This window comes from Pelodiscus sinensis, chromosome 1, assembly GCF_052426305.1.
Source record: "Pelodiscus sinensis isolate ZL-2025 chromosome 1, ASM5242630v1, whole genome shotgun sequence".
In the NCBI taxonomy this organism is placed as follows: Eukaryota; Metazoa; Chordata; order Testudines; family Trionychidae; genus Pelodiscus; species Pelodiscus sinensis.
Genome location: NC_143052.1, coordinates 163,465,539 through 163,492,337, shown reverse-complemented (window position 1 = coordinate 163,492,337; position 26,799 = coordinate 163,465,539). Strand labels below are relative to the sequence as shown.

The window sequence follows — 26,799 nt, the reverse complement described above, 5'->3', positions numbered from 1 at the left end:
CAGGGTTGCCAACCGTCAGTAAATTTACGGACAATCCATAAAAAGTTAGCCAAAATTGGGCATGTCCGTAAAGTCCATACAAAAATTTAGGTGTCCGTAAATTTCATAAAAGTGTAATAACATTTCAAAAAATAGCAATTATTCTATAGCAAGTAAATCTCTTCTGTGCTGCTTTAGCCATTTTACTGAGGAGCAGCAGAAATAGGATGTTTTAGTTGTTTATTTAGCTCAATGGTTGAGATGACTTTACGTAAATCACATGATGTTATCTACATTACCCTGCCAACTTATTCATACATCAATGTGCTGATGCTAATGACTACTTTTCACTTTTGGCCATTTATGTCATCTTAATATAAAAATTATGTCAGTCAAAAAATGTGTTGGTAAATTTTTCCCATTTTGTCCATAAATGAAATTTCTTTGGGTTGGCAACCCTGTTCATGGTATTTAGCTATGAAAATTGCAAAATGGTTCCCCAAGTCATTAATACAAATTCAAGAAGTTCTTCTGTACTTGCTCTCTAAAATATTTAATGGGTAATAAGGAAAACACTTGGCTGTTGTACATAGTTTTATTATTCATACATAGAAGTCCTCAGAAAATGTGATGTTCAATAAATAAAAAGCTGGTGTAGTATAAAATGAAAACAATACAATCAATCACAGTATAATTTTATATATAAAACCATATGAAGAATATTTCTAGTAATTTGGTTGACATTTTAACAGAAAAATGTTGACTACAAGAAATACCATTGCTTTACATTTCAGTTTCTCGTTTACTGTCAGTGCCAGCTTTCTTTTTAGCTGCTCTTTAAAAAGACAAAGACTTCCATTCAATTAATTAGTTTTGCATATGGGTAAAAGAGAAAAACTCCAAGGGCAAAATGAAACTGGAAAAAAGTGTCAAGCTACAATACAAAGACCCCCTCAAGCCAAAGGAATGTGTATGACAAGGTAGCTTAAAATGATCTGATTTCTGGGATCATGCATGTAAACTTTTAAGAGAAAAAAAGCTAAATATTAAGACATGTTTCTTGAAAGCAAGCCAAACTGTGCCACAATAGTATCATTGTTTACTCAAACCGAACCCTGTTACCACAATCAGGAATGCATTTGCTTGTTATTTCCACATACATATTCCAATGCTTTTATACTTCCGGTTAATCACTGAATTTGAGTACTCTCTTCCCAATGCAATATACAACCTTAATGAGATTGGTTTGTTTTAACTAAAGCAAAACAATATTTTAAACACATTAAGTGAGGGTTACATTTCAAAAGACCAATGGGGGGGATTTCCACTACCAAGAGTCATATGGCTAAAACCTCAAGCAATTCTTTCAAATTTTAATGTAGCTGATAAACATATTTTGCTGGCTAGTGTCTTTTGCCAGTATGAGATGATGAGGAGCTGGTAGTGTAAAAAAGTCACTGTTGCCCGATTTGTCCAAAAAAATCTTTGATTTCAGAACTGTGCTATTTTCACAAATAACATTGCAGGAAAGATTTTCTAGGCCCCCAGACCATCTCCAGCAGACCAGGGACACCGGGAGCAAAGCCTCTGAAGACGCCGGCAGCGGGACAGCCGCGGCGCTTCTGGGCTGCCCCGCTGCCGGCTTCCCCCGAGGCTTTGCTCCGCGTCTTCCTGGTCTGCAGACCAGGGAGACGCGGAGCAGCTTTTCTCGCCCCGGAGTACACGTGCGGCGGGACCGCAATGTCCCGCAGTCCGTGTCCTCCGGGGCAAGAAAAGCCCCATTCGTACCTGCAAGTCAGGGACTGCCTGTATACCCGGCGTATAAGACGACCCCCGATTTTTGGGGGATGTTTTTTAGCATAAAAAGTCGTCTTATACGCCGGAAAATACGGTATATGTATACGCATGGTATAGAAATTCTCCCAAATGTAACAAAATATGGACATATCAAAACATTTTAAGTACAGTAAATCCAATTCTCTCCTTCAACATACCACTATTTTTTTTAAACGAGGGACATATTTGGAAGGTCAGAATTGGGCTCATTACTCTGGATTAAAATGCTTTGATTTTACATTTTCAATATGCCATTTTCAGTGTTTTATAGTTCATGTTAAATAAATATGTGGACTGATATAATTTTTCACCAGAATTCTTGCAGTTCAAAATCTCAAGTGTGTGCAATTGTATCTTATAGCACATAATGTATTTGATTAAGATATTTGAACACACATTTAGTATGCATACCATCTCCCATTTAACAAAACAAAATAATCTACAAGAAAACTTTTAAACAGCCCTTTCAAATACCATAATTATGTGTAAAATCAGTTTCTTAAAAACCTCAGACTTCCAGAAAGGCAATGTATGAACAGCTAGGGTAACTGGTGATGTAAATCCCAGCCAAAATGTATTGCTATTGTAGGGTAAACATAGAAGTCAATGTACTCAGATGGGTAAAGCTATTAATACATGTGTAACATTTCCTAGGCACCATTCTGATGGTGAGTAACAGGCATTAATGTTAACTCAAATTCCCAAGTCAAATATTAGAAAAATTATAAAAATATAGTTAACATTTATAGCATATAATTCCCTATATTCACTCTAACATGCACACACTTTACAAAATGCCTTAAAATTATCTGTAGAAATACAGATTACTACACAATATCTGAACAACAGTCTTGATCTGCACACACAATCCAACTGCATTTGGTCTTGAAGGTGTTCTTCTTCAGGGTTACAGCTATATAGTCTGGCAAGTAAACCCCAATATGAAACCTAACAGTACCAACCTGATCCCAAATTCCATGTGCATGCAAGTGCTCTCAAACATTTCTGTTCTCCATCACCCTGTTAACCACTGAAGAAGAGCTGGTGAGAATGTGAACGGTAACTAATATGCCAGTAGAAAATCTGATTAATCAAGTCCAGTAGAACTAACCCACAACAGAAAACAAAACGGGTTCTTATTGTCTCATCTCTCAGCAATTTTTAAGCAATATCAATTTTTTTTAAGTAGGAAAACTCTTTTTGTGATTAAAAATGCAGCATGTGATCTTGTTAAGAAATGACATTATGGGTGTCACTGTTCGGTCTCTGCCGTATAGTCAATGGAGGTAAAGGCTTTCCATAGAAATCTATGTTAAGAAACACACCAGAAGAAAAATATGTTAGTATCAAATTTACAACATCTTTTGAAGAATAGATTAATTCTGTTGAATTCTTGTTGCGTTAAAACCCACAATTTTAGGGCCAAACCCTGAAAATACTTACTTCCATGTGTAACATTTACAAATGCTCGTAGTACTACTGATTTAAATAGGATAATCACATTAAGCACTATACCTAATAAGTGTTTGTAGGAGCAACCATTTAGAAAAACACCCAAACACAGCACTACTGAATACTGCAGACATATGCATATCTACGTCTAGCAATTATGCAACTTCAAAATGATAGACATCTCTTCTTGCAAATAAAATTGGGCTTAATGTTTCAAAAATGACCAGTGATTGTTGGACACCTGATTTCACAAACCTTAGCAGGCTCTGATTTGAGAAAGTACTGAAGAAAGAATGCACAGGAATGGGGCCAGGGTTGGAGCCCCAGCCACGCGGTTGCTCCCAGCTACACAGGAATGGGGCCCCATGGCAAGAGCCGGAGCCTGGGCTATCTAGGGAGCAGCAGTAGCTAAGCAAGCGGCCGAGCCAGGTTGCGGGGGAGGAGGGTGAGGCAGGGTTGCCTGCTGGGGCAGCCTGCCAGCAGCAAGTGATGGGTGGCAGGAGACTTCCTCTCATCTGGTAAAGTCTCTTGTTCGGGACAGGTCAGGTCCCGATTATGCCAGACCAGAGAGGTCCAAACTGTAAAAAAAATTGGCTCCCTGCACTAAGTTGCAACATGACAAAACAGAAGAAACAGAGCCTGCTTTACATAGTTATTTTTACAAACCTGCAACAGATTAGTACATGAAAAATACGTAAAATAAAATAAAGTGTCAAGAATGGCTGGTAACAAGAAACAGGTGGAAAACAAGAAAATGTCCAAGCAGCTTTTTGATGCCTTTGAAACTCAATTTCAATAGTATTGACAATAGACCTGTAAGTCTTAAACCAATTACAGCTTGCCATTACAAAATTTAAGAATTGTTAAGTCATGTATCTAAAAAAGTAATGATCTGTTTTTTTAAGAGTCTAGAACTAACAAAATCAAGCAAACTCAGGTCTACAGCACTTTTTAAGTACACATTAGCAGGATCAGGGTTTTATTTTATTTAAACCATAGCACTTAGGATAAGAACAGCTACTGAAGGTTAGTTTTACACTGATGTAAATCCACTGACTGTAAATCAACAAGTTACTCTCCTTTCATAGCAGTGTCAGAAAAGAATTAGGAGCACAATGCTGACAGAGCCATTGTGAATCCTAACAGGGTAATGAAAGCTTTTGAGAGGCTTCTGTTATAGAGTAAGCCTCTCACTGAGTAACTAAAAAAGCAAAGAAAACAACAAATTGTCTGGTAGCACTTTATAGACTAACTAAACATGTAGATGGTATTATGAGCTATCCTGGGCACAGCCCACTTCTTCCAATGACTGGAGGGAGTTAAGAGTTGGGGGATATGAAAACTCGAAATAAACAGGGAAGGGGAGGGGGAGAGAAAGAAAAAGGGGCCGGGGTGGGAGACAGAGCATCATTAAGTATCTGGAGAATGAGTATTTAAACCTAAGCAGATAAAAATCAAAGTCAATAGATAGATTCCTAAAAAACCACTCAGGGAGCTGTTAGCACCTTCAGTCCCCACCAGCCTATATCATGATTGAGTTCATTAGCATGTGAATTGAATTTGTGGATGAACTGGGATTCCAGGGCTTCTCTGTGTATTTGGCTTGTAGAGCTGGTTTGTGACAAGACAGCTACTTGCAGGTCTGTCAGACTGTGGTTAGGCAAGCTGAAATGCTCACCAACAGAGTGCTGTATATTCCCCTTACCTATATCCGATTTGTGTCCATTGATTCTGTTCCCAGGCAGGGGACAGATTTTCTGATGGGGAGAGGTGGGCAACAGAGAAGGCAGATGATCTCAAGTATTGCAATGGTTTCTGCGGTAGATATACTGGGTGCCTATTCTGAAAATTGGGGTGAGCCTTCTATCCCTCTGTTCAAGCTGATATTTGTAGGGCTTCCTGTTGTGTGTAAGGAATAAATCCCTAGTGACACCAGGGTGGCCCTTAAATTATTCAAGGAATTGAATACTTTGTCATCCTATGTGGTGTTAGATGTGGTTCATGCAAGAATAAAGGGATGACACTTTTCCAGGTGAGGAAATTTTCTCTGACAAACGACTTTTCTTAGTTTGCCACATGGAGTTGAAGTCAAGCAGATGAGTGGTCTTTGCACTCAAAAAGGGCCAGCTTTTGGGAGTGTTTGGTTTTGGGCTTGCCTTTTGTTCAGTTTTGACTTTGACTTCTCTGATGTAGGTAGTCTGAATAGTGATGTAACACAGAAGCCTGTTGTCCTCTTCCAGGAAGTTATGCTACTAGACACCTGAGATGACTGTCCCCACTCAGGCCATTGTGGACAGGGCAACATGTTAAACCAGCACTGGCCTAGTTGCAGCTGTTGGCCCAATGCGACTAAAGTATCTTTTGTGGCAGTGTCTCAAGAGAGTGATCTCTGGTATCAGCTCCAGGGTTGCTCTCAAAAGATAGAGGAAAGGCATCTTTGATCAATGCCTTGGAGCAGGGTACTATCTAGTGCTGCTGAAGAAGAGACATGACAGTGCTATGGAGCGAGAGCTCAGATCCAATTCTCATGCTGGGCACTGCCTTGGTACAAATTATGTTCCCAGAGGGAATCTTGACAATTCTGAAAGAGCATACTCATGGCTTGTAAACGTCCAGTGGTTGGTGCTGGTGCCGTCACTGATGCTAGTGTTGATGCTTTTTTATTGTATTTTATTCCATCCTCAGATGCTCTTAACTTGGAGTAGCATAGATGTTTCTCCCTACAGGATGGTGTCTGATGCTTAGAGCTGTGTTTGAGCTCCACTTTCTTTTGGTCTTACTGTTCTGTCGGTGCACCATGTTGGCTCTGATGACTACATTGGAAGTACTGCTACCAAAGATGGGGTTTGTCAACATTGGTGCAGTGGTGACTGGTGATGTAAGATATAGTCAATATGAACATAACCAGTGCTAATTTTGGCATAATCTTCTTCCCTGCCATTCTTTCACTACTGGACTCTGTGATATGGAGCACTACCTAATGCTCATACCTAATGATGCTTCATACCTAATGATGACTTTCAGTTGCTCTTCGGAGGTGGCCATCCCCTACACCTCATGGAGTGCTCAAGTAGGTGTAGCTTCAGTCATGCATCCTTCGACTTGGAGAAAAGCATTTGGATACCAAACACCTATGAGGAATATGTTTCTCCCCCAGACAAAATAGACATCAATTGTGTACATCAAAATGGGGATGAATCTGTTACAGGACAGGCAAGGGTTAATCTGTGAAGGCATGGATTCTGCTATTAAAGTGCAGTTAGTGCAAAGTGCGCTAGTGAAAAAGGACACCTTACCCTGAGGCACCGAGGACTCAACGGTAATGATTTTTAAAGAAATGTGCAATGATTAGCACATGAATAGAAAGATTTCTTCACAGACTTGATTGAAAAGAAAGGATTTAAAGTAGGATTGCCAATTAATTACAGTTAACTCATGCAATTAACTCAAATTCATCACAATATTAAAAATTGTAATATCACATTAAGCAGCAATACCAATTGAAATGTATTAAATATTTTGGATGTTTTTCTACATTTTCAAATATATCGATTTCTATTGCAAGACAATACAGAAAGGCACAATACTTACTTTTTAAATTACAAATACACTGTAAATATAATAAGAAGTCATCTTTATTCACTTCATACTAGTACTGTAATGCAAATTCTATAATGAAAGGGCAACTTAAACATTCTACATTTGTGTTACAGAAGTGCACTCAAAAACAAAATAATGTAAAAACACGAGAGCCTGTAAATCCAGTCAATCCTACTTGTTCAGCCATCACTAAGAAAAATAAGTTTGTTTATATTTATGCAAGATAATGGTGTCCGCTTCTTATTTACAATGTAACCGTAAAGTGAAAATAGGTGCACTCATCGCACTTTCATAGCTGGAGTTACAAGGTATTTACATGGCAAATATATTAAATATTCATATTCCTCTTCATGCTTCAGCCACCATTCCAAAATACATGCTTCTATGTTGATAATGCTCATTAAAATATGTGTGAATTATATTTGTAACTGAACTCCTTGCAGGTAAATTGTATGTCTCCGATTCTGTTTTATACACATTTTGCCATATACTTCATGTGATAGTCACAGTTCATGTTCGTTTTAAATATACTTTCACACCAGATTTGACAAAACATAAAGAAGGTTCCAGGGTGAGATAGCTAAAAATAGATAAAGCACTCAACCCAAGGTTTAAGAATCTGAAGTGCTGTCAAAATCTGAGGATGGCGACGTATGGAGCAAGCTTTTAGAATTCTTAAAAAAGAAACACTACAATGTGGAAACTACAGAATTGAACCACGAAACCAGTAAGTCAATATCTGTTGGTAGTACCTGCCTTAGATTATGAAAATAAACATGCATTGGTCTGCTCTGTTTTGGATTGTTATTGAGAAGAACCCATCATCACCATGGACTCGTTCTCTGGAATGGAAAGCATGAAGAGACACGTGAATCTTTATACATGTGGCACAAATATATTGTAATGACAGCTAACAGTGAACTGTTCTCACTTTCAGCTAACATGGTAAAAAAAAAAGTGGGCAGCATTATCTCCTGCAAACTGTAATTAAGACTGAACAAGAAGGAGTGGACTTGTAGGCTCTAAAGTTTTATAATACAGTTTTATTTCTGAATGCAGGGTTTTGGGGGCGGGAGGGTTGCATAAATTTTACACTTTCATATTTTAAGTTTCATAATAAAAAGATTGCATTACAGTACTCGCATTAGGTGAACTGAAGGATAGGTTGTTGGTTTTTTTACCGTACAAGTATAAATACATATAAAGTAAGCACTGTGCACTTTGTATTCTTCATTCTAACTGAAATAAATATATTTGAAAATGTAGAAAACATCTAAAAATATTTAAATAAATATTTATTGTTTGATAGTGTGATTAACCGTGCAGCCACTTTTTAATCACTTGACAGTCCTAATTTAAAATCTCTAAGAAGAGTAACACATTGAACATTCACCGGATTTCTTCTTGCTGCCCTGGGCAATAAGAGAAACTGAAAGAGGGTTAACGTGGGATGTACTTAACGTGGGATGTGCTTAACGTGGGATGTACACTAGCATATTTGACGAACTTCAGTTTTTAAACTTCAGCAAGTGATATTTATAACAGGGGACTAAAGGATCTAAAAAAAGGACTGCTTGGCGGAGATGGAGTTCACCTTTCCAGGAGCGGGAAGGCCTTGTTTGGACACAGACTGGCTAACCTTGTGAGGAGGGCTTTAAACTAGGTTTGTCGGGGGCAGGTGAGCAAAGCCCACAGGTAAGTGCTGCATGTGCGGGACTGGGAGATGGGTTGGAAATGGGGGGGACTACGGCCTATAATGGCAAGGAGAAAGGAGGGTCAGGGAACAACAGGGAGGCAAGATCAAATCAGTATCTTAGATGCCTATATACAGATGCGAGAAGTATGGGTAATAAGCAGGAAGAACTGGAATTGCTAACCAATAAATACAACTATGATATCATTGGTATTACAGAAACCTGGTGGGATGGGACGCATGATTGGAATGTTGGTATGGAAGGGTACGGCTTGCTCAGGAAGGACAGACAGGGAAAAAAGGGAGGAGGGGTTGCCTTGTACATTAAAAATGTACACGCTTGGACTGAAGTGGAGATGAACGTAGGAGATAGCTGTGTAGAGAGTCTCTGGGTTAAGCTAAAAGGGGTAAAAAACGAGGGTGATATCATGCTAGGAGTCTACTACAGGCCACCTAGCCAGGTGGAAGAGGTGGATGAGGCCTTTTTTAAACAATTAACAAAACTATCCAAAGCCCAAGATTTGGTGGTGATGGGGGACTTTAACTATCCAGACATATGTTGGGAAACTAACACAGCGAGGCACAGGCTATCCAATAAGTTTCTGGACTGCATTGGAGACAACTTTCTGTTTCAGAAGGTTGAAAAAGCTACCAGAGGAGAAGCTGTTCTGGATTTGGTTTTAACAAATAGGGAGGAACTAGTTGAGAACTTGAAAGTGGAAGACAGTATAGGGGACAGTGATCACGAAATAATAGAGTTCATGATCTTAAGGAAAGGTAGGAGGGAGACCAGCACAATTGAGGTAATGGATTTCAGGAAGGCAGATTTTGATAAGCTCAGAGAACTTGTAGGTAAGGTCCCATGGGAAGCAAGACTGAAGGGAAAAACAACTGAGGAGAGTTGGAAGTATTTCAAAGGGATGTTGTTAAGGGCCCAAAAGCAAACAATTCCGCTGTGTAGGAAAGATAGAAAATATGGCAAAAGACCAGCTTGGCTTAACAAGGAGATCTTGCACGATCTCAAAATAAAAAAGGAGTCATATAAAAAATGGAAACTAGGACAACTAACAAAGGATGAATATAAGCAAGCAACACGGGAATGCAGGGGCAAGATTAGAAAGGCAAAGGCACAAAATGAGATCAAACTAGCTACAGGCATAAAGGGAAACAAGAAGACCTTTTATAAATACATTAAAAGCAAGAGGAAGACCAAGGACAGGGTAGGCCCACTGCTTAGTGAGGAGGGAGAAGCAGTAACAGGAAACTTGGAAATGGCGGAGATGCTCAATGACTTCTTTGTTTCGGTCTTCACGGAGAAGTCTGGAGGTGTGCCTAACGTAGTGAATACAAGCAGAGAGAGGGTAAGTTTAGAAGATAGGATACACAAAGAACAAGTTAAAAATCACTTAGGAAAGTTAGATGTCAGCAAGTCACCAGGTCCTGATGAAATGCATCCCAGGATACTCAAGGAGCTGATAGAGGAGGTATCTGAGCCTTTAGCTATGATCTTTGAAAAATCATGGCAGACAGGGGAGATTCCAGAAGACTGGAAAAGGGCAAATATTGTGCCCATCTATAAAAAGGGGAATAAGAACAACCCAGGAAATTATAGACCGTGTCCCAGGGAAGATAATGGAGCAGGTAATTAAGGAAATCATATGCAAACACTTGGAAAGTAATAAAGTGATAGGGAATAGCCAGCATGGGTTTGTGAAGAACAAGTCATGCCAAACTAATCTGATAGCTTTCTTTGATAAGATAACGAGCCTTGTGGATAAGGGAGAAGCGGTGGATGTCATATACCTAGACTTTAGTAAGGCATGAGATACGGTCTCGCATGATATTCTTATTGATAAACTAGGCAAATATAACTTAGATAGGGCCACGATAAGGTGGGTGCATAATTGGCTGGATAACCGTAGTCAGAGAGTGGTTGTTAACTGTTCTAAATCCTGCTGGAAAGGGATAACAAGTGGAGTTCCTCAAGGGTCTGTTTTGGGACCTGTACTGTTCAATATCTTCATCAATGATGTAGATATTGGGATAGAGAGTACGCTTATTAAGTTTGCAGATGATACCAAACTGGGTGGGGTTGCGACTTCTTTGGAGGATAGGGACATAATTCAAAATGACCTTAGCAAGTTAGAGAAATGGTCAGAGGTAAACAGGATGAGGTTTAATAAAGAGAAATGCAAAGTGCTCCACTTAGGAAGGAACAATCAGTTCCATACATACAAGATGGGAAGCGACTGTCTAGGAAGGAGCATGGCGGAAAGGGATCTAGGGGTCATAGTGGACCACAAGTTGAATATGAGTCAACAGTGTGATGCTGTTGCAAAAAAAGCAAATATGATTCTACGTTGTATCAACAGGTGTGTTGTAAGCAAAACTCGTGAAGTCATTCTGCCGCTCTACTCTGCACTAGTTAGGCCTCAGCTGGAGTACTGTGTCCAGTTCTGGGCGACACATTTCAAGAAAGATGTGGAGAAATTGGAAAGGGTACAGAGAAGAGCGACAAGAATGATTAAAGGTTTAGAGAACATGACCTATGAAGCCAGGCTTCATGAACTGGGCTTGTTTAGTTTGGAAAAAAGAAGATTAAGGGGGGGGGACATGATAGCGGTTTTCAAATATCTAAAAGGGTGTCACAAGGAGGAAGGAGAAAATTTGTTCCTCTTGGTTTCTGAGGACAGGACAAGGAGTAATGGGCTTAAAGTGCAGCAGGGGAGGTTTAGATTGGACATTAGGAACAAATTCCTAACTGTCAGGGTGGTCAAATATTGGCATAAATTGCCAAGGGAGGTGGTGGAATCTCCCTCTCTGGAGATATTTAAGAACAGGTTAGATAGACATCTGTCAGGGATGGTGTAGGTGGAGCTTGGTCCTGCCTTGAGGGCAGGGGGCTGGACTCGATGACCTCTCGAGGTCCCTTCCAGTCCTATGATTCTATGATTCTATGAATAGTAATCACAACACACCATGGATTTCACTGCTTTAGCACTCAAAAAGCTGTTTCACAGAGTTAGTTACTGGGAAACTTTGCACTAATTAAGTAATTCCAGAGAAGAAAAAGGGTAAACAATATTTTGCACTTGCTTGATAGATCCCTAATCTCATGGTCTTCAATGGATACTTGTACTCAAAAGGAGTTACTCCCACAGTATCTTTCATCCAAGGATCTCAAAATGCTTTAAGTATTATCAGAGTTTTACAGATTGCAAAACTGAGGACCACAGAGGTTAGATGATTTGTACAAGGTCACATAGCCTGTGGCAGAGCTGAGACCAGAACTTAAGTCTCTTGATTGACAGTTCCATGCTCTAGCCACAAAACAAGAAAGCCTCACTTATGAGTAAATTAGATGTAAGCAAATAATATGACCCCTTCCCTTCCCTCCCTACCTCTTTTCTGGCTTTTCTCTCTGTCTTCTCTCTAAACTCCTTAAAAGAAGAGTAAGATGGTTTTATGATTAAGATTTGATGCAATATAAACTACAGATTACTTCTCTTACTGCAAATAACATTTTGTCTCTTGTAGAAAGTAATATTTTCCTTTAAAATGTAATGTCACATACATGCATTTAATTGTTCAGCAACTGGAAAAAAACTACTAAAAATAAGAAAAACAATGTATCATATAAAAGCTTCTCCTATAGCACTGGGAGAAAGCTGCAATATCAGTCAATATACAAAACTCTCTTGCAGTGTCTGCCATAAGAGATGTTTTATGCAAATAAACAATACTGCCCTAAATAGATCTTTCAATTGTTATTAGAATCAAGAGATATAATAGTTCAGATCAAGGAAGAAAAGTTAAAATGAGGAATTTCCTACATTTTAATACAAGCTACTAAGGCCTAATCCTCCTAGCAGCTGGTGAAATTTTCTAATACATGGTAAACTATCTAATTCAAAGGTGCACAGATGCCTTCCTGTTTCATTCTGACAAAAACAAAAATTGAGATCAATGCCAAAGTCCACGTGGATGATGCCACATGTTACTTTAAAAAAATTAAATGTAGTTCTTTGTTTTAAAATATTGTGAAACTGTCCAATTCAAGTTATTTACATCCAGCATGTTTCCAATACAATGTATTGAAATGTATGCTTGATTTACTTAAGTTTTAAGTGTTTTAAATTACTATGAAGTAAAAAAAATGTTTAATATTGAAATTTTAATGGATAGGCCCTGTTAGTGCTGTATTATATAGCATATCGTAAGAGATAGGTGCATGCTATTTACGAACATTTTCTAATAATTTATAACATCATATGCTGCTTTAAATTCCTATTGGGGAAAAAGGAAATAAAGAGAACACATATTAAAAATGAACTGAAAATCAAAACAAGTTTTTAATAACCAAAGGGTTAGTTTTTGGTTGAAGATATTAAAGAAATTAAAAGGTGAAGAATGAAATGAATATATAAAGAAGAGTGAATATTCAGTGCTCTTTTTAAAAATAAATTACCAGCATGACGGGTTTCACCAAGAGGTTCAAGTTTTCGAAGTCTATTAACTTTGGGGGTTCCCCAGCCAACTAAAGAAAAACAAACACATTAAGAAGCATACCACTCTGTCAAAAGTGTATGGCATTTCACTGAAGAAAAGCTGGGGGAAGAAAGATCTTTCAGAGACAAGAACTTAACTGGGGATAGGGGAGGTATGCTTTATTGGTGTACTAGTGAATCCACTGAAAACAAATATTATTTAACATGTAATGTGAAGCATAGTGAAAAAACATTGTAGTATTTGGAAGAGATGCACTTACTGAATTTTCATGCACATTTGTTAAGAAACAAGACTAAACACTTGTGTCCCCAGATTTACACTTATAACCTAACATTAACTCCACACACCTCTACACCTTCCTAAAAGATTCCATCAACAAACAGATGCACATACTGAAAAAGATAACCAATTAAAAACTGGAAGAACAGTGCACTTTAATCAGATAGGACAAGCAGATAATCCTTAAAATTAGTACACCAAGCATTTCTAAATCATCTCTGCAATATTTTTGTATCTTTTTGTTCACTGTTGTAGGTACCACCATCAGTATATTTTTCCCTGCCACAGAAGTAATGTTCAAATTATACCGAAGTGTATGATTTCTACCAGCCATTTTGCATATTAATAACCAGATTTTTCATACTCAGCAAATTATGGGCTTTATCACTAAGCGTTCTTTAGGCTTTCTGGAAAAGAAGTAATGTAACTGTGTTTTCTCCAGTTGTTCCTACCAAAAACGCTCGCAATATGATAAGCAAGGTATCAGAAAGGTAACATTAATGAAATATAAATATGAACAGTTTATAAGAGGTTATTATTGATATATGTAGTTATACCAAATAAATTACCTCCAAATGGGGAGTTATTCAAGCACAGCTATATCTATATATTCCTCTTCTACAGCCATGCTGGTCAATATTCCCATATAGACAAGGCCTAATTAGGAAATGAGTAAATATACCCTGCAGGTTAACTTGCCCAGACTCACGGAAAATTTATTGAGAAAATGATAATTCTCAACAGCCACATACAAGTGGGGATCTACATGGGCAATTCTCAAAATAAATGAATCAAACTATGGTGAAAATCCTGTGTGAAAACTATTTTTCTCTGAGGGTAGGTATACACTAGCCCCCTAGTTCGAACCAGTGAGGCCAATGAGGGCGACCAACATTGCTAATGAAGCGTGGGATTTAAACATCCCACGCTTAATTAGTATATTCCCGGCTGGTCGCCATTTTGGAAACTGACTGGACTGAAGTAACTGCCCGTGTCTACACGTGGCAGAGAAGCAGGATTCTGCGATAAACCCCTTAGTTCGAATTAACTGTTAAACCTCATTCCATGAGGAGTAACAGTTAATTCGAACTAAGGGGTTTATCTCGGAATCCCACTTCTCTGCCACGTGTAGACACGGGCAGTTACTTCGGGCTAGTCAGTTTCCAAAATGGCGACTGGCCAGGAATATGCTAATTAAGCGTGGGATATTTAAATCCCACGCTTCATTAGCAATTTCGGTCACCCTCATTAGCCTCCCTGGTTTGAACTAGAGGGCTAGTGTAGAGGTACCCTGTGTGCTTAAAAAGCCTAATCTTTTAAGGGCCCAGCTTTCATGAAGTGGCACACTTACTAACTACATGAGATTAACTCACCTGGTGGAAGAGGTGGAGGTGGCGTTGGATTCTTGGGAACAGCTTCCTCTGAACTGACCGGTTCCACTCTGTGACTTCTTTTTAACTTTAATTTCTTTGTTTTCTTTTTACTATTATCTATACCAAATAGAAAGAAAACAGATCACAGACCACACATTAAGAACAGAATGTTGGCTATGTATGGTCAGACCAAAGATCCATCTAGCCTAGTAACTTGCCTTCTGATACTGGCCAGTGTCAGGTGCCCCAGAGGGAATCATCAAGGGATCCATTCCCTGTTGCTCATTCCCAGCTTCTGGTAAACAGAGGCTAGGGACATCATCATCCCTATAGGTAGGGCTCGACAATTAGTGTAATCTACTCGCTCGAGACGAGTAGATTACAAGCCGGCACAGCCGCACAGCATGGTAAGCACATGCACTGTGTCCGAACCGCAAAGCTGGTGAGCATAGCTCGCCGCCACTTGGCAAGCCCTGCCTATAGGTCCACCTTGGCTAACTGATGGACCTATATTCCAGAATTTATGTAGTTATTTTTGAACCCTGCTTTAGTCTTGTCTTCACAACATCCTCTGGAAAAGAGTTCCTCAGGTTAGCCATGTGTTGTGTGAAGAAATACTTCATGTTGTGTATTTTAAACTTATTAATTTGATTTGGTGATTCCTAATTCTTGTTTTATGAGAAGTAAATAGCATTTCCCTACTTTTTCTATACCATTTGTGATTTTATAGACCTTAAATCATCTCTCTCTCTCTCCCTGCCACTCCCTGGGTAGTCTCTCTTCCAAGTTAAAAGGTCCAAGTCTCATTAATCTCTCCTCATACAGAAGCTGTTCCACATCCCTATCATCTTTGTTGCCCTTTCCTGAACCTTTTCCAATTCGAATGTATCTTTTTTGAAATAAGGTGACCATATCTGCACACAGTATCCAAGACGTGGGCATACTATGGATTTATACAGAGGCACTATGATATTTTAGACCCCATCATTTAATGTAGGCAGTATGATAATTTAGACCCCATCATTTTATATTTATAGTTGGGATTACGTTTTCCAATGTGCATTACTTTGCATTTAACACTAAATTTCATCTGCCATTTTGTTGCCCAGTCACCCAGTTTTGAGAGATCCTTTTATAGCTCTTTCCAGACTGCTTGGGACTTCACTATCTTGAGAAGTTTTCTATCAACTGTAATTTTTGCCATCTCACTATTTACCCCCTTTTCCAGATCACTTATGAATATGTTGAATAGGACTGATCCCAGATCTGACCCCTGCGGGATTCCACTGGTTACCTCTTTCCATTTTGAAAACTGACCATTCATACCTACCCTTTGTTTTCTATCTTTTAGCCAATTTCCAATCTATGAGAGTTCCTTCTTATCCCCTGACAGCTTATTTTGCTTAAGAGCCTTTGGGGAGAGTTTACTATTAAGAATGAAATCTATAGTACTGTGTCCTTTTGATTACTATACATTTTGTGATGGATTGCTCTAAGTATTTTCATTTTGTATATAATGAACAGCAGTCTTGATGTGCTAAATAACCCATAGTGATGAATGGGAGGGATAATACCCTTTTCTGGAAATTCAAGGCATTCAGTTAACTAAAGTCTTTTCACAGTGGTTAACTCTTAAGACCTAACCCTGCCTTGTCTATAAGTGTTGAAACCACAGACACTGGATCCTATAGTCCCCAGGAATGCTAAGGAATCAGAAAGTGAGTTGGCAGGAGGCCAGGAGAGCCAATGGAAACAGACTGAGTTTTTGAACTGGAAACAGACACCTCCTTCCTGTTAGTTTGTGACCAGAGTTGGGAGACATGATTTAAGGCAGAAACGTAGGCATGGAGAATCTAGCGACATCCCTTTCTAGGGAAGAACTAAATCTTGGAACAAATACGTGAGTAGAACAGGGAATGTTTAGTCAGGCGTGATCAGGTTATTTTATTTATTTTGGGGTTTGCTGGATTGATATATGCTTAGCACAGAGAACTACCCCCTCACACTAACTTTTCAAATTGAATTCCAGGGAAGCAATTCTGTGTTTTAATCCTTTTTCAATTAGTTGTTCTGTAATACCTAGCAACCAAGTAAAGTTTCATAAAGTCTGTTTTCTTTGATTTGTTAATAAAAATAATCCTTACCATTATAGGATTCCTGTGTCCTAGAGGGCAGGAGATTCTGTGTGCATATGCCTAAGACTGCAAGCCATATTAATAGGAGAAATAACAGTTTTTCAAGCTCTCTCCAAAGGAAGGGATAAAGACCTCAAGGGGATCCCAGAGGAAGGAATTCCCAAATATGCCGCCTTAGGTTGTCAATCCAAGGCCAGGGAATCTGTAACCTTGGGGAGTTTTAGCACAAGCCTTTAGTGGCAAGGTATTTTTAAAGTCTCTTGCAAGCCCCTCATCATCTGCACTTTAAGTGCCAGAGTAGGGAACAGCCTTGACACACATACAACTGACTTTTAAATGTTATTATTGTAAATAATCATGTATATGTAAGGCCCAAAGTTTGTCTTTAGATAGGTGAGTACAACTCAATGACAGTGGTTTAGGATTTGAAGGTACTGATAAAAATGATTTGATTAAGACTGGATAAGACTGATGAATACATTTACTCTTGGTTGAATTACGACATTCCTTTGTATAGTACCAATTGTGCATTTGTAGCCTTCATTTATTTTTGATATGGCAGACAAAGTCACATAGACATACAAAAGAGTAAAAAATAAGAATCAAATTAAATATAACAGTTGTAGTTATGACATTAAACTGGCTATATTCAAATTAGAGTTATCACCTGATTCAAGGCATTCTGAGGTTTGTTGGTCACCCTCTTCTTCACGCTCCAACTGCTGTGTGAGTGCAGATTTGAATGTTTCCATCAGTCTATAATCGTTTGTTTTTTGGCTACAGCTGCTTGTCAGGCTGTGTGTGTCCATTTGCTCCTGCCCTGTTTCAGATTTCAGTGCAATGGTATCCTTTTCAATGTCCATTCTCTGCCTCTTCTCTTTTTCAATTATTTTTTCATTCTAGCAAAAATAGTACAAGATATTATTTTAACAAAGTTGTGTCAGAAACTGCTCTAAAGTGATAACATCCTAAACACGAAGATAGATGCCGATAAACCATTTAAAAAAAGTCAATCTCATGTGTAGCTAATTAACAAGCTTCAAGAATGTAGAAAATTGGAAATAAACCCCCAAATTTCTTAAGATATTGCTCAAGATTTATCCTAAGGAAAAAAACACCAAAAGCGATTTTTTTTTAAGTGAAGGGTCTGATATTCTGACACATCTGGCACCTGTTCTTCACATGAGACTCCCCCAAGCACTTCAAGCACCTACAAGTGTGGATCACTCGTAGGTATAGGTTTGAAGCCTGAGCATCAGGGCATGCACAACACAAGAGCAAAGAAGTCCCTCAATGACAGGGACTATTTATACTATGAACATACCACAACTACATAAATTATTCACATTAAACTAAAAATGAAGTTAGAGTCCAAAACCAAGAAAGACTTGCTAGTGCAAGAGGTACCATTTGGACAGCCGTCATGGGTGATAGGAAAGAACCAAGAGGGTATGTGGCTGGAAGCACCCATTATAGTTCAAAGGGTGCTAGAGCTGGCTTGACAGATACCCTGAGGGACAACATCTCTGGCAATAGTCAATGTGTCATGCACACACCTAATATGGAATGAACCTGAACAAACACCTAAAGAAGAAAAGATTTTCAAGATGAAAGCTATCACAATGGGTATGCAACTTTATAGACTAACAAAACTCTCAAGAGCCAAGATTTATATTACTATGCAGACATAAGGGTAGGTCCAACATGACTGACATCTGTAAATATTCGTACCTCCATGATTACAGTAGATATTGGCTGGAAAGGATTGCCAGAAATTGGTTCAGAGTCAACCTCCTTAGATATACTTCTTCCTTCACATTCAGTTTCTTTTCTCTCGTTCTGTTCTCTATTTTTTGTTAAAAAGACAAAAGAATTTTGAAGCAACAGAATCAGAAATATTAGAACATCTAATTTTCCCCAAATCCTGCAAATTGTTTTTTAAACAATATGTCTGTGTGTTTTGAATATCATACTCTAAAAAGATAAAAGTTCTGAGCTAACCTACAATAATAAAGGTAATTATTTTATGTAGTTAGTTTTCAATTATAAACCTAAATGACTTTGGGCCAGGCTATCTCCCTCTTTACAACATACTGCCAGAGTTATGATCTGCAGAATTACTGATGATCGATTTTCCTCTACAAGCTACAAATGGGGCTGCTAGCAGGATATTCCAAAGAGGTTACATGTGCTGTTGGCTCTGCAATACAAAGCTTAAATAACCTGCAGAGCCTATAGCAGAGCCTCCCTGGGAACAGGCCAGAGTTTAATCAATGACATTATTTATCTGCAAACACCTGGAAGATAATAAGGTGACAGGTAACAAGTAGCATGGATTTGTAAAGAACAAATCATGTCAAACCAATCTGATAGCTTTCTTTGATAGTATAACGATAGTCTTGCGGATAAGGGAGAAATAGTGGACGTGGTATATCTAGACTTTAGAAAAGCATTTGATATGGTCTTTCATGATATTCTTATCAATAAACTAGGCAAATATAACTTAGATGGAGCTACTAAAAGATGTGTGCATAACTGATTGGATAATTGTTCTCAGAGAGTAGGTATTAACAGTTCACAATCATGCTGGAAGGACCTAAGTGAGATTCCAAAGGGGTCTGTTTTGGGACCAGTTCTGTTCAATATCTTTGTCAACAATTTAGATACTGGCATAGAGAGTACGCTTATTAAGTTTGCAGATGATACCAAGCTGGGAGGGGTTGTAAGTGCTTTGGAGGATAGGGTCATAATTCAAAATGATCTGGACAAACTGGAGGAATGGTCTGTGGTAAAAAGGATGAAGTTTAATAAGGACAAATGCAAAGTACTCCTCTTAGGAAGGAACAATCCATCTGACACATACAGAATGGGAAGCAACTATCTAGGAAGGAGTACTGCAGAAAGGGATCTAGGGCTCATAGTGGAGCACGAGCTAACTGAGTCAACAGTGAGATGCTACTGCAAAAAATGCAAACAAGATTCTGGGATGCATTAACTAGAGTGTTGTGAGCAAGATGCAAGAAATCATTCTTCCACTCTACTCTGTGCTGATTAGGCCTCAATTGGAGTATTGTGTCCAGTTCTGGGCACCACATTTCAAGAAAGATGTGGAGAAATTGGAGAAGGTCCAGAGAAGAGCAACAAAAGTGATTAAAGATCTAGAGAATATGACCTATGAAGGAAGACTGAATGAATTGGGCTTGTTTAGTTTGGAAAGGAGAAGACTCAGAGGGGACATGAGAGCAATTTTCAGGTGTCTAAAAGGCTGTCACAAGGAGGAGGGAGAAAAAAATTTCTCCTTAGCCTCTGAGGATAGGACAAGAAGCAATGGGATTAAACTGCAGCAAAGGAAGTTTAGGTTGGACATTAGGACAAACTTCCTAACTGTCAGGGTGCTTAAACACTGATGCAAGTTGCCTAAGGAGGAAATCTGGAGATATTTAAGAGCAGGTTAGACAGACATTTATCAGGGATGATCAAGACAGTGCTTGGTCCTGCCATGATGGTAGGGGACTGGACTTGACCTCACGAGGTCCCCATGTAGGTCTAGTGTTCTATGATTATCCGATAAGCATCAAATTTATTGGTTAACCAGTAAAACTCTAGCATTCCTAATTCCTAGTAAGGGCTCTGGAATGTGCTCGTGTGCTTTAACTCAGATTTGTCCATTTTCACAGTGTCCTTTCTGAAGGTCCCACTTATTTCCCATGGCCTTTAAACATGAGTTTAGGGAGAATGAAGCATTGGCCAACATAATGGGGTATTATCTATACTTAGAAAAATTGCTAGAAAAAAGGGACTTATACTACATTAAATCCTTACAATTTATCTAGGATTACTTTTCCTTGGATTTCCTGCATACTAAGATAAATGGGGGACTGCTTCTGACAACTCAGCATTGGTACTACAGCACTACATCTCACAGAAGCCATTCATGGTTATTTCTAACTCACTAAAGTCTTGTATGGGCAGCTTGGTGGTTTACTTTGATTTATAATCATCTGAACAACGCACATACAATGCAACGCCTGAAAACAGGTTTACTGCTGAGCAAAACTGATTAAACAAGTTCTCTGGCAGATGCATTCTGAAGTATCTGCACTTTGAGAGAACTGTTGGGGAGACCTGTCTGAATGGAACGGCAGTAATCTATCAGGGAAGATATTATAGACTGATACAGAATTCCATCTGAGTTATGAATACTTACAAATATCTCATGATATAAGATTTATCTGATGCAAACAGACAAATGAACGTTACAGAACTTAAATCTGAACCCACAAGTGTTGTTGGAAATAATCTGAGAAGGCAGCCTTACCCACAAAGGCACTTTAAATTTACCAGCTCCCCTTTCTCCAATAGCTATTGGTCAATTAAAAACATGGAATCCATACCTCTGAGACACCATTTCTTGTAACCCATTACCTCTTCCAGACAGATGAACATGACAAAATCAAAGGCCCAATCAACACATAAAACTATGCCAGTTTAACTAACGGTATGGTTTTACATCAGTTTTGTGTGACCAATTAATTCAATTTAAGCCTTGCTTATGCTGATTTAACTTAATATATTGTAATATAAATTATTACACCAGAGTTAAATCAAATTAACAGTGTCCAACAATGTTCCCTGTATTTTTTCAATCCACGTGCGGAATACAATTTGTTAAGTGCACTGAGGCATGTGTGAACGTGCACCACCAGTAGAAACACATGCTACTGGCTGCGGGCGTTCTGCTAATCAGATGGGCGGCATTTGACTCTCTCCTGGGTGGCTACCCAAACACTCAAATTACAGGGAACACTGGTGCACAAATAGGGTTCTGGACCGGTTTAATTAAAATGAAAAGGCCTTTATATATGGCATACATTTTAGGGCAGTGATGGGCAACTAAGGCTAGTGAGTGGTTCACATAAGTGGCCCCTCAAGTCTGTCATAACAAAGACAGTCTCACAGCGTTGGATAGTTTTGCTAACTGTGCTTACATACTTAAAATTTGCGAGGAGTGCTGAATGAACTATAGCAGCGTTTCAACTGGATGCAGAGGAAGCACAGGTCTCTCAACTTTGTGTGCAATCAGCACACACCTGACTTCATATGCATGTCACTTGAGTAACACCACTATGCAGATGGAAAAAAACTATGCAGATGGAAAGCAGCAGAATCTGGTAACCCTGTGCATGGGCAATGGTAAATAAAACGTCTCGCTGGTCACACAAGGCCTATCCGCCACATGTTGCTCGCTGCTGTATTAAAGGCTAGACACTGGAGGAGATGGAAGTCATGCATTTTAGGAGCACCTTTAGAGGGATATTCCCAGTTGGGCAATTTACATAATCTGTAAGAGGTGCCAAGACTGACTGCCAATGGCAATCGAGAGCTTTGAAGAGAGGTAATAAATCCTTGCATTGCTTCCCTCCTCCCTTTATTGGGTATTTTCATGGAGGCTTATATGATGGTAAATAAAGTAGCAACAACTTTGCCAAAAAAAAAAGTCACCTGTCTTTCTCTGTCCTCACAGGCCTTCTGCTATTTACAGATGGATTGAAAAGTTTATTTTAGTTACACTGCTACAACTTGTGATAGAGTAGACCCAAAAGCTACCCTTGCATCAAACAACAGAATCTATTTAGGGTACCCCAGTCAAGTAACAGTAGTGACTCTGTTAACTCTAGCTATTGCCTGTCTGCCATTGACAGCACTCACAGATCATCCTAGAGAAGATGGTCTCAAAGTTGCATGTCAAGCAATTTGTTTTCGGTTCTAACAAACAAATAACTTGACTAGTCTGTTTCAGGTCTTTTCTTATAATATTAAAGAACTTTTATTTTGTAGTGAGTATTCAAGAATTTGAATAATTAACATGACTATTTTATACATGCAAACTCCTCATTCAGAGGAAAGAGCCAAAGATGGTAGAATACCTTTCTTCTCGTATTTTCCTTACTCGTTCAGCTCGTTCTCGTTTCTCTTGTTCCTCATATGCTTTTTGCTCTGTTGTGTCTTTTTGGACGCGCTCATTTAAGGCATCAAAATCTTTTGCTATAGTATGTAGCAGCCAATACAGACCTTTCCTTATAGATTTGTCAACTTTTTTCCCATATCCCATGACAGCCGAGCAAGGCTCCTGTAAATTTAAAAGAGGAAGTATAAAAAAAGGGGGGGAGGGGGAGAAGGGAAACTTCAGTGAGTGCAAGGGCCCTCCGTACTTCTGAAAAAATAGTCATTACAGTTCCATCTGTGAAAACCAGTACTCTCTGGTCCAGCAACATCTGTGGCCTGGCAAGACCATGGATGCTCCTGGACCAGACAGTTCTGGAGCCTAATAGCAGGAGGGCCAGGATTAGTAGGGCTGGAGGAGCCTCACAGCAGTGCTGGGCCAGTGACCAGAGAATCCCAACAGCCCATGGCAGCACTGAGCTGGGGGCTGGGAAATTCTAGGTGCCGGCAGGAGCACAAGGTTGGGAGCTGGAGAACCCTGGGTGCATGTAGCAGTGCAGGGTTGGAGGCCAGAGAAACCCAGCTGCCTGCGGCAGTCCACAACAACAGAGAACTGGAGAATCCTGACAGCCAGAGGCAGTGCGGGGCCAGAGAAGCCCCACCACCTGTGACAGCACAGTGCTGGGGAAAATCTGGCCACACGCAGCAGCGTGGGCCAGGGCCAAAGAACCCCAGCCGCCAAAGGTAGCCTGGGGTAAGGGCCAGCAGCAGCAGAACAGGGGAGAGAGGGTCAGAGGCAGGGGGCTGTCTGGCTCAGGAGTTGTGGCAGAGGATATATCCCCTGATCTGGCAAATTCTGTCATTCTGGACTGGCCAGCTCACAACCATGCCAGACCAGGGACGCCCAACCTGTATATCATTTCAGAACATTGTACCCCATTCCTGGCCACAGCTTCCAAATAGGATTCTGAGTGGGGAAGGGGGCACGGACAAGTTCCATTACATGAGAGACTACATGCTGAATCTCTCTCTAGTCTTCACCCTCAGGACCTGACCGGTGTCAAACCACAGGAGGTCAATATTGTCCAGCAGCATTACCAACACTCCTACTTCTTACGGGCCTATTAGAGGACATTTGGGGGTAAATTAGAGCTAAAAAACCAGCACAGAAAACTGAGCGCCAGGACTAGTGGCTGTAAAAAAAAAACAAAAAAAAACCCATCTTCATGGGACCACAGGGAACTTGGCCACATCTATGATAAGTGACCATCCGGCTAAGTAAAAACATGCTGGACAATGGATGTTGCCTGACCAGAGGTTCAACCTGCAGTTATATTTGAGAAGGCCAGTTAGCCCTGGCTAGGATTCTGTTCTTTGTGAATGCTTCTTTACTGGCAAATTGGACTAAGACCAACTCCATCATCAATTTGTTTCACAAAAAGATCCAGTTTTTAGATGGCAACTCCATTTGAAGAGGTTAAGCCTAACAAAACAAACATGGGTCCAAAATCTTATTTGGAAACAGTATTTCAATTCCAATAACAATCCAACATCTGAATAGTTTCCTCTTTTGGTTTTAACAAGAATTGCACCTAACAATATTGGCTGACCAAATGATCTTTAAATCAAGTTAGAATGAATCATTTTAAATAGACTATTGATTAATCATGTGATGAATTCAAATTAATCATGATTAATCAACAATTGTAATTGCATTTTTAAACAACAGAATACAAATTGAAATGTACTAAATATTTTGGATGTTCTTCTACGCTCAAATATGGTTATTTCAATTACCAGGGCTAGCCAAGCAGCGGCGAGCCCCACTCGCCAGTTGCGCGGTTTCGCGCATTTCTGCGTTCTGCACATGCACATATCACTCTGTGTCGGCTCTTCTGGATTGTAATCTACTCGCCATGTGTGAGTAGATTACATTATTTGTCGAGCCCCGTCAATTACAACACAGAATACAAATCTACAGTGCTCACTTTGCATTTTTATCACAAATACTTGCACTATAAAAAATGATAAAAGAAATTATTTTCAATTCACCTCACATAAGTAATATAGTGCCATGGGAATTCCTATTCTCACTTTCAGATGACATTGTAAATGAGAAGCCGGCAGCATTATCTCCTGCAAATGTTGTTTTTCTCAGCAATTGGCTTAATAAGAAGTAGGACTGAGTGGACTTGTAGGGGCTAGTCTTTTACATTGTTTTATAATTTTAATATAATTTCAAACTGGTTCTGCAAATACAGCCTGAGACTATGTATAAATGGGGCCCTAGAAAAGATTTCTCCTGGTCAGGCAAGAGGCACAAAGGCAAGGTGAGACCTGGGACTGTTTGCACCGCATACACACATATTGTATTTTTGCTGGGATTAAAGGATCACAGTAATAGCACCTCTCTCAAGAATTACATTTATATTAATAAAAACTGTAAGATATACTTACGATCTGACACAAGCATTTATGTTCATTGACAAGTTTCTCCAGGGATAAGCACTCAATTACATCTGCTTCTGCTAATGCCCCTTCTCGGTCCTGCTTATTTGCCAGTCTAAGAAAAAATAACCAAAACTGAGAAGGCAAGAAAAGGTACATATCACTCTGTTCTAGAACAGTGTCAAGCAGGTTAAAAAAATTATGACTCTGGTGTTATCATCTCAATAAAAAAGCAACTCTTATTCTATAGGTTTTAAACTTTCTAAGAGCTACACATATATCAATCAGCACAATGCATCTATGAGTTAGGTAACTATCTTTTACAAAAGGGTAAACAGGTTGAGGGATAAAGCTATCTAAAGCCACATAGTAAAATCCGTGGCAGTCTCTGCATTAGAACTCAGGACTCGGTAACCCTTGCTCCCATCTTTGTTCCACTGGAATGTATATCAGGAACGGACACACTTTTTTACCTGAGAGCCCCATCAGGATATGAAAACTATATGAATAAATGCTCATGAAATCGGGGTTGAGGAGCAGAACTCCTGCTGGGAGTGCAGACTCTGGGGTGGGGCTGCAGAGGAGGACATTGGGTCACAGGAGAGTGCTCTGGGCTGGGACCAAGGGGTTTGGAGGGCAGGAGAGAGATCAAGCCTGTCAGGAGGCTGGGGCACAGGATGAGCCTTTGAGGTGCAGACTCCAGGCTATGCTTACCTCCTGAAGCAGCTCCCAGAAGCAGCAGCATTTCCCTGTTCCAGACAGCTCCTATGTGGCTTTTTACCCTACCTCCCCTTTTCACAGGTGCTACCGCTGCACTCCCACTGGCCATAGTTCCCAGCTAATAGGAACTACGTGGGCGATGCTTGGGTCAGGAACAGTACATGTAGCCCTCGGGGTACCACTATGCATAGGAGCCAGAGGGGAAACATGCTGCTGATTCTGGAAGCTACATAGGGCCACAGCATGTGCAAAGCAGGGCAAGCCACCAATGCTGCTCCGCAGCGGGAGCTTGAGGACCAGATTGAGGTAAGCCACAGTCTGTCCACCACAATTTATATCCATGTTTGTCAACCTTTTTGATACAAGAGACCTGTTTACTTCCTTCCTAAACTGTGTCAGGGAGATCTCTCAGGGAACTGTGGCAACCCACAGACGGACTATTCAGCAACACTGCTTTACATCATGCTGCTTCATGCTTGAGACAATACCAGGTTGTCCTGCACTCCAGTATTTCACCTTCTGAAGACCCATGACTTGAAAGCTAAATCAGTGGTCTCTAACCTTTTAAAGCACAAGATCACTTTTTTAATTTAAGTGCAATTGAAGATCTACCTCACACCCAAATACTCTTGCCCCACCTTCTTTGTGCCCCTTCCCCCCTGCTCACTCCGTCCTCTCTCCCCCCTCCTCCCTCACTTTCACCAGGCTGAGGCTAAGGTGCAGACTCCGGTCTTGGGTTAAGGGATCTGGAGTGAGAGAGGGGCTCTGAGCTTGGGGCAGGCAGTTGGGGTGCAAGAGGGATTCTAGGTGCAGGCTGTGGGAGAGTGTTGGG

At 39.8% G+C, this 26,799-nt stretch overlaps 1 protein-coding gene across 6 annotated transcripts in view; it reads right to left on the bottom strand.

Moving 5' to 3' along the window:
- Positions 1-555: 555 nt before the first annotated feature.
- The window catches only part of ARL13B (ARF like GTPase 13B), a 105,460-nt gene continuing 79,216 nt past the window's right edge, over positions 556-26,799 (bottom strand). For 4 of the 6 annotated variants that reach the window (XM_075908846.2, XM_075908842.2, XM_075908880.2 and 1 more), the window contains 7 exons: positions 25,257-25,362; positions 22,784-22,986; positions 18,588-18,702; positions 17,524-17,755; positions 14,722-14,838; positions 13,029-13,097; positions 556-3,122 (listed from right to left, as the gene is read on the bottom strand). In XM_075908846.2, coding sequence (XP_075764961.1) covers positions 3,046-3,122; positions 13,029-13,097; positions 14,722-14,838; positions 17,524-17,755; positions 18,588-18,702; positions 22,784-22,986; positions 25,257-25,362 — 919 coding nt within the window. In that variant the 3' untranslated portion in view covers positions 556-3,045. Of the gene's footprint in view, positions 3,123-11,961; positions 12,001-13,028; positions 13,098-14,721; positions 14,839-17,523; positions 17,756-18,587; positions 18,703-22,783; positions 22,987-25,256; positions 25,363-26,799 lie in introns of all 6 variants that reach the window. The other 2 variants (XM_075908853.2, XM_075908860.2) reach the window with 2 other exon arrangements.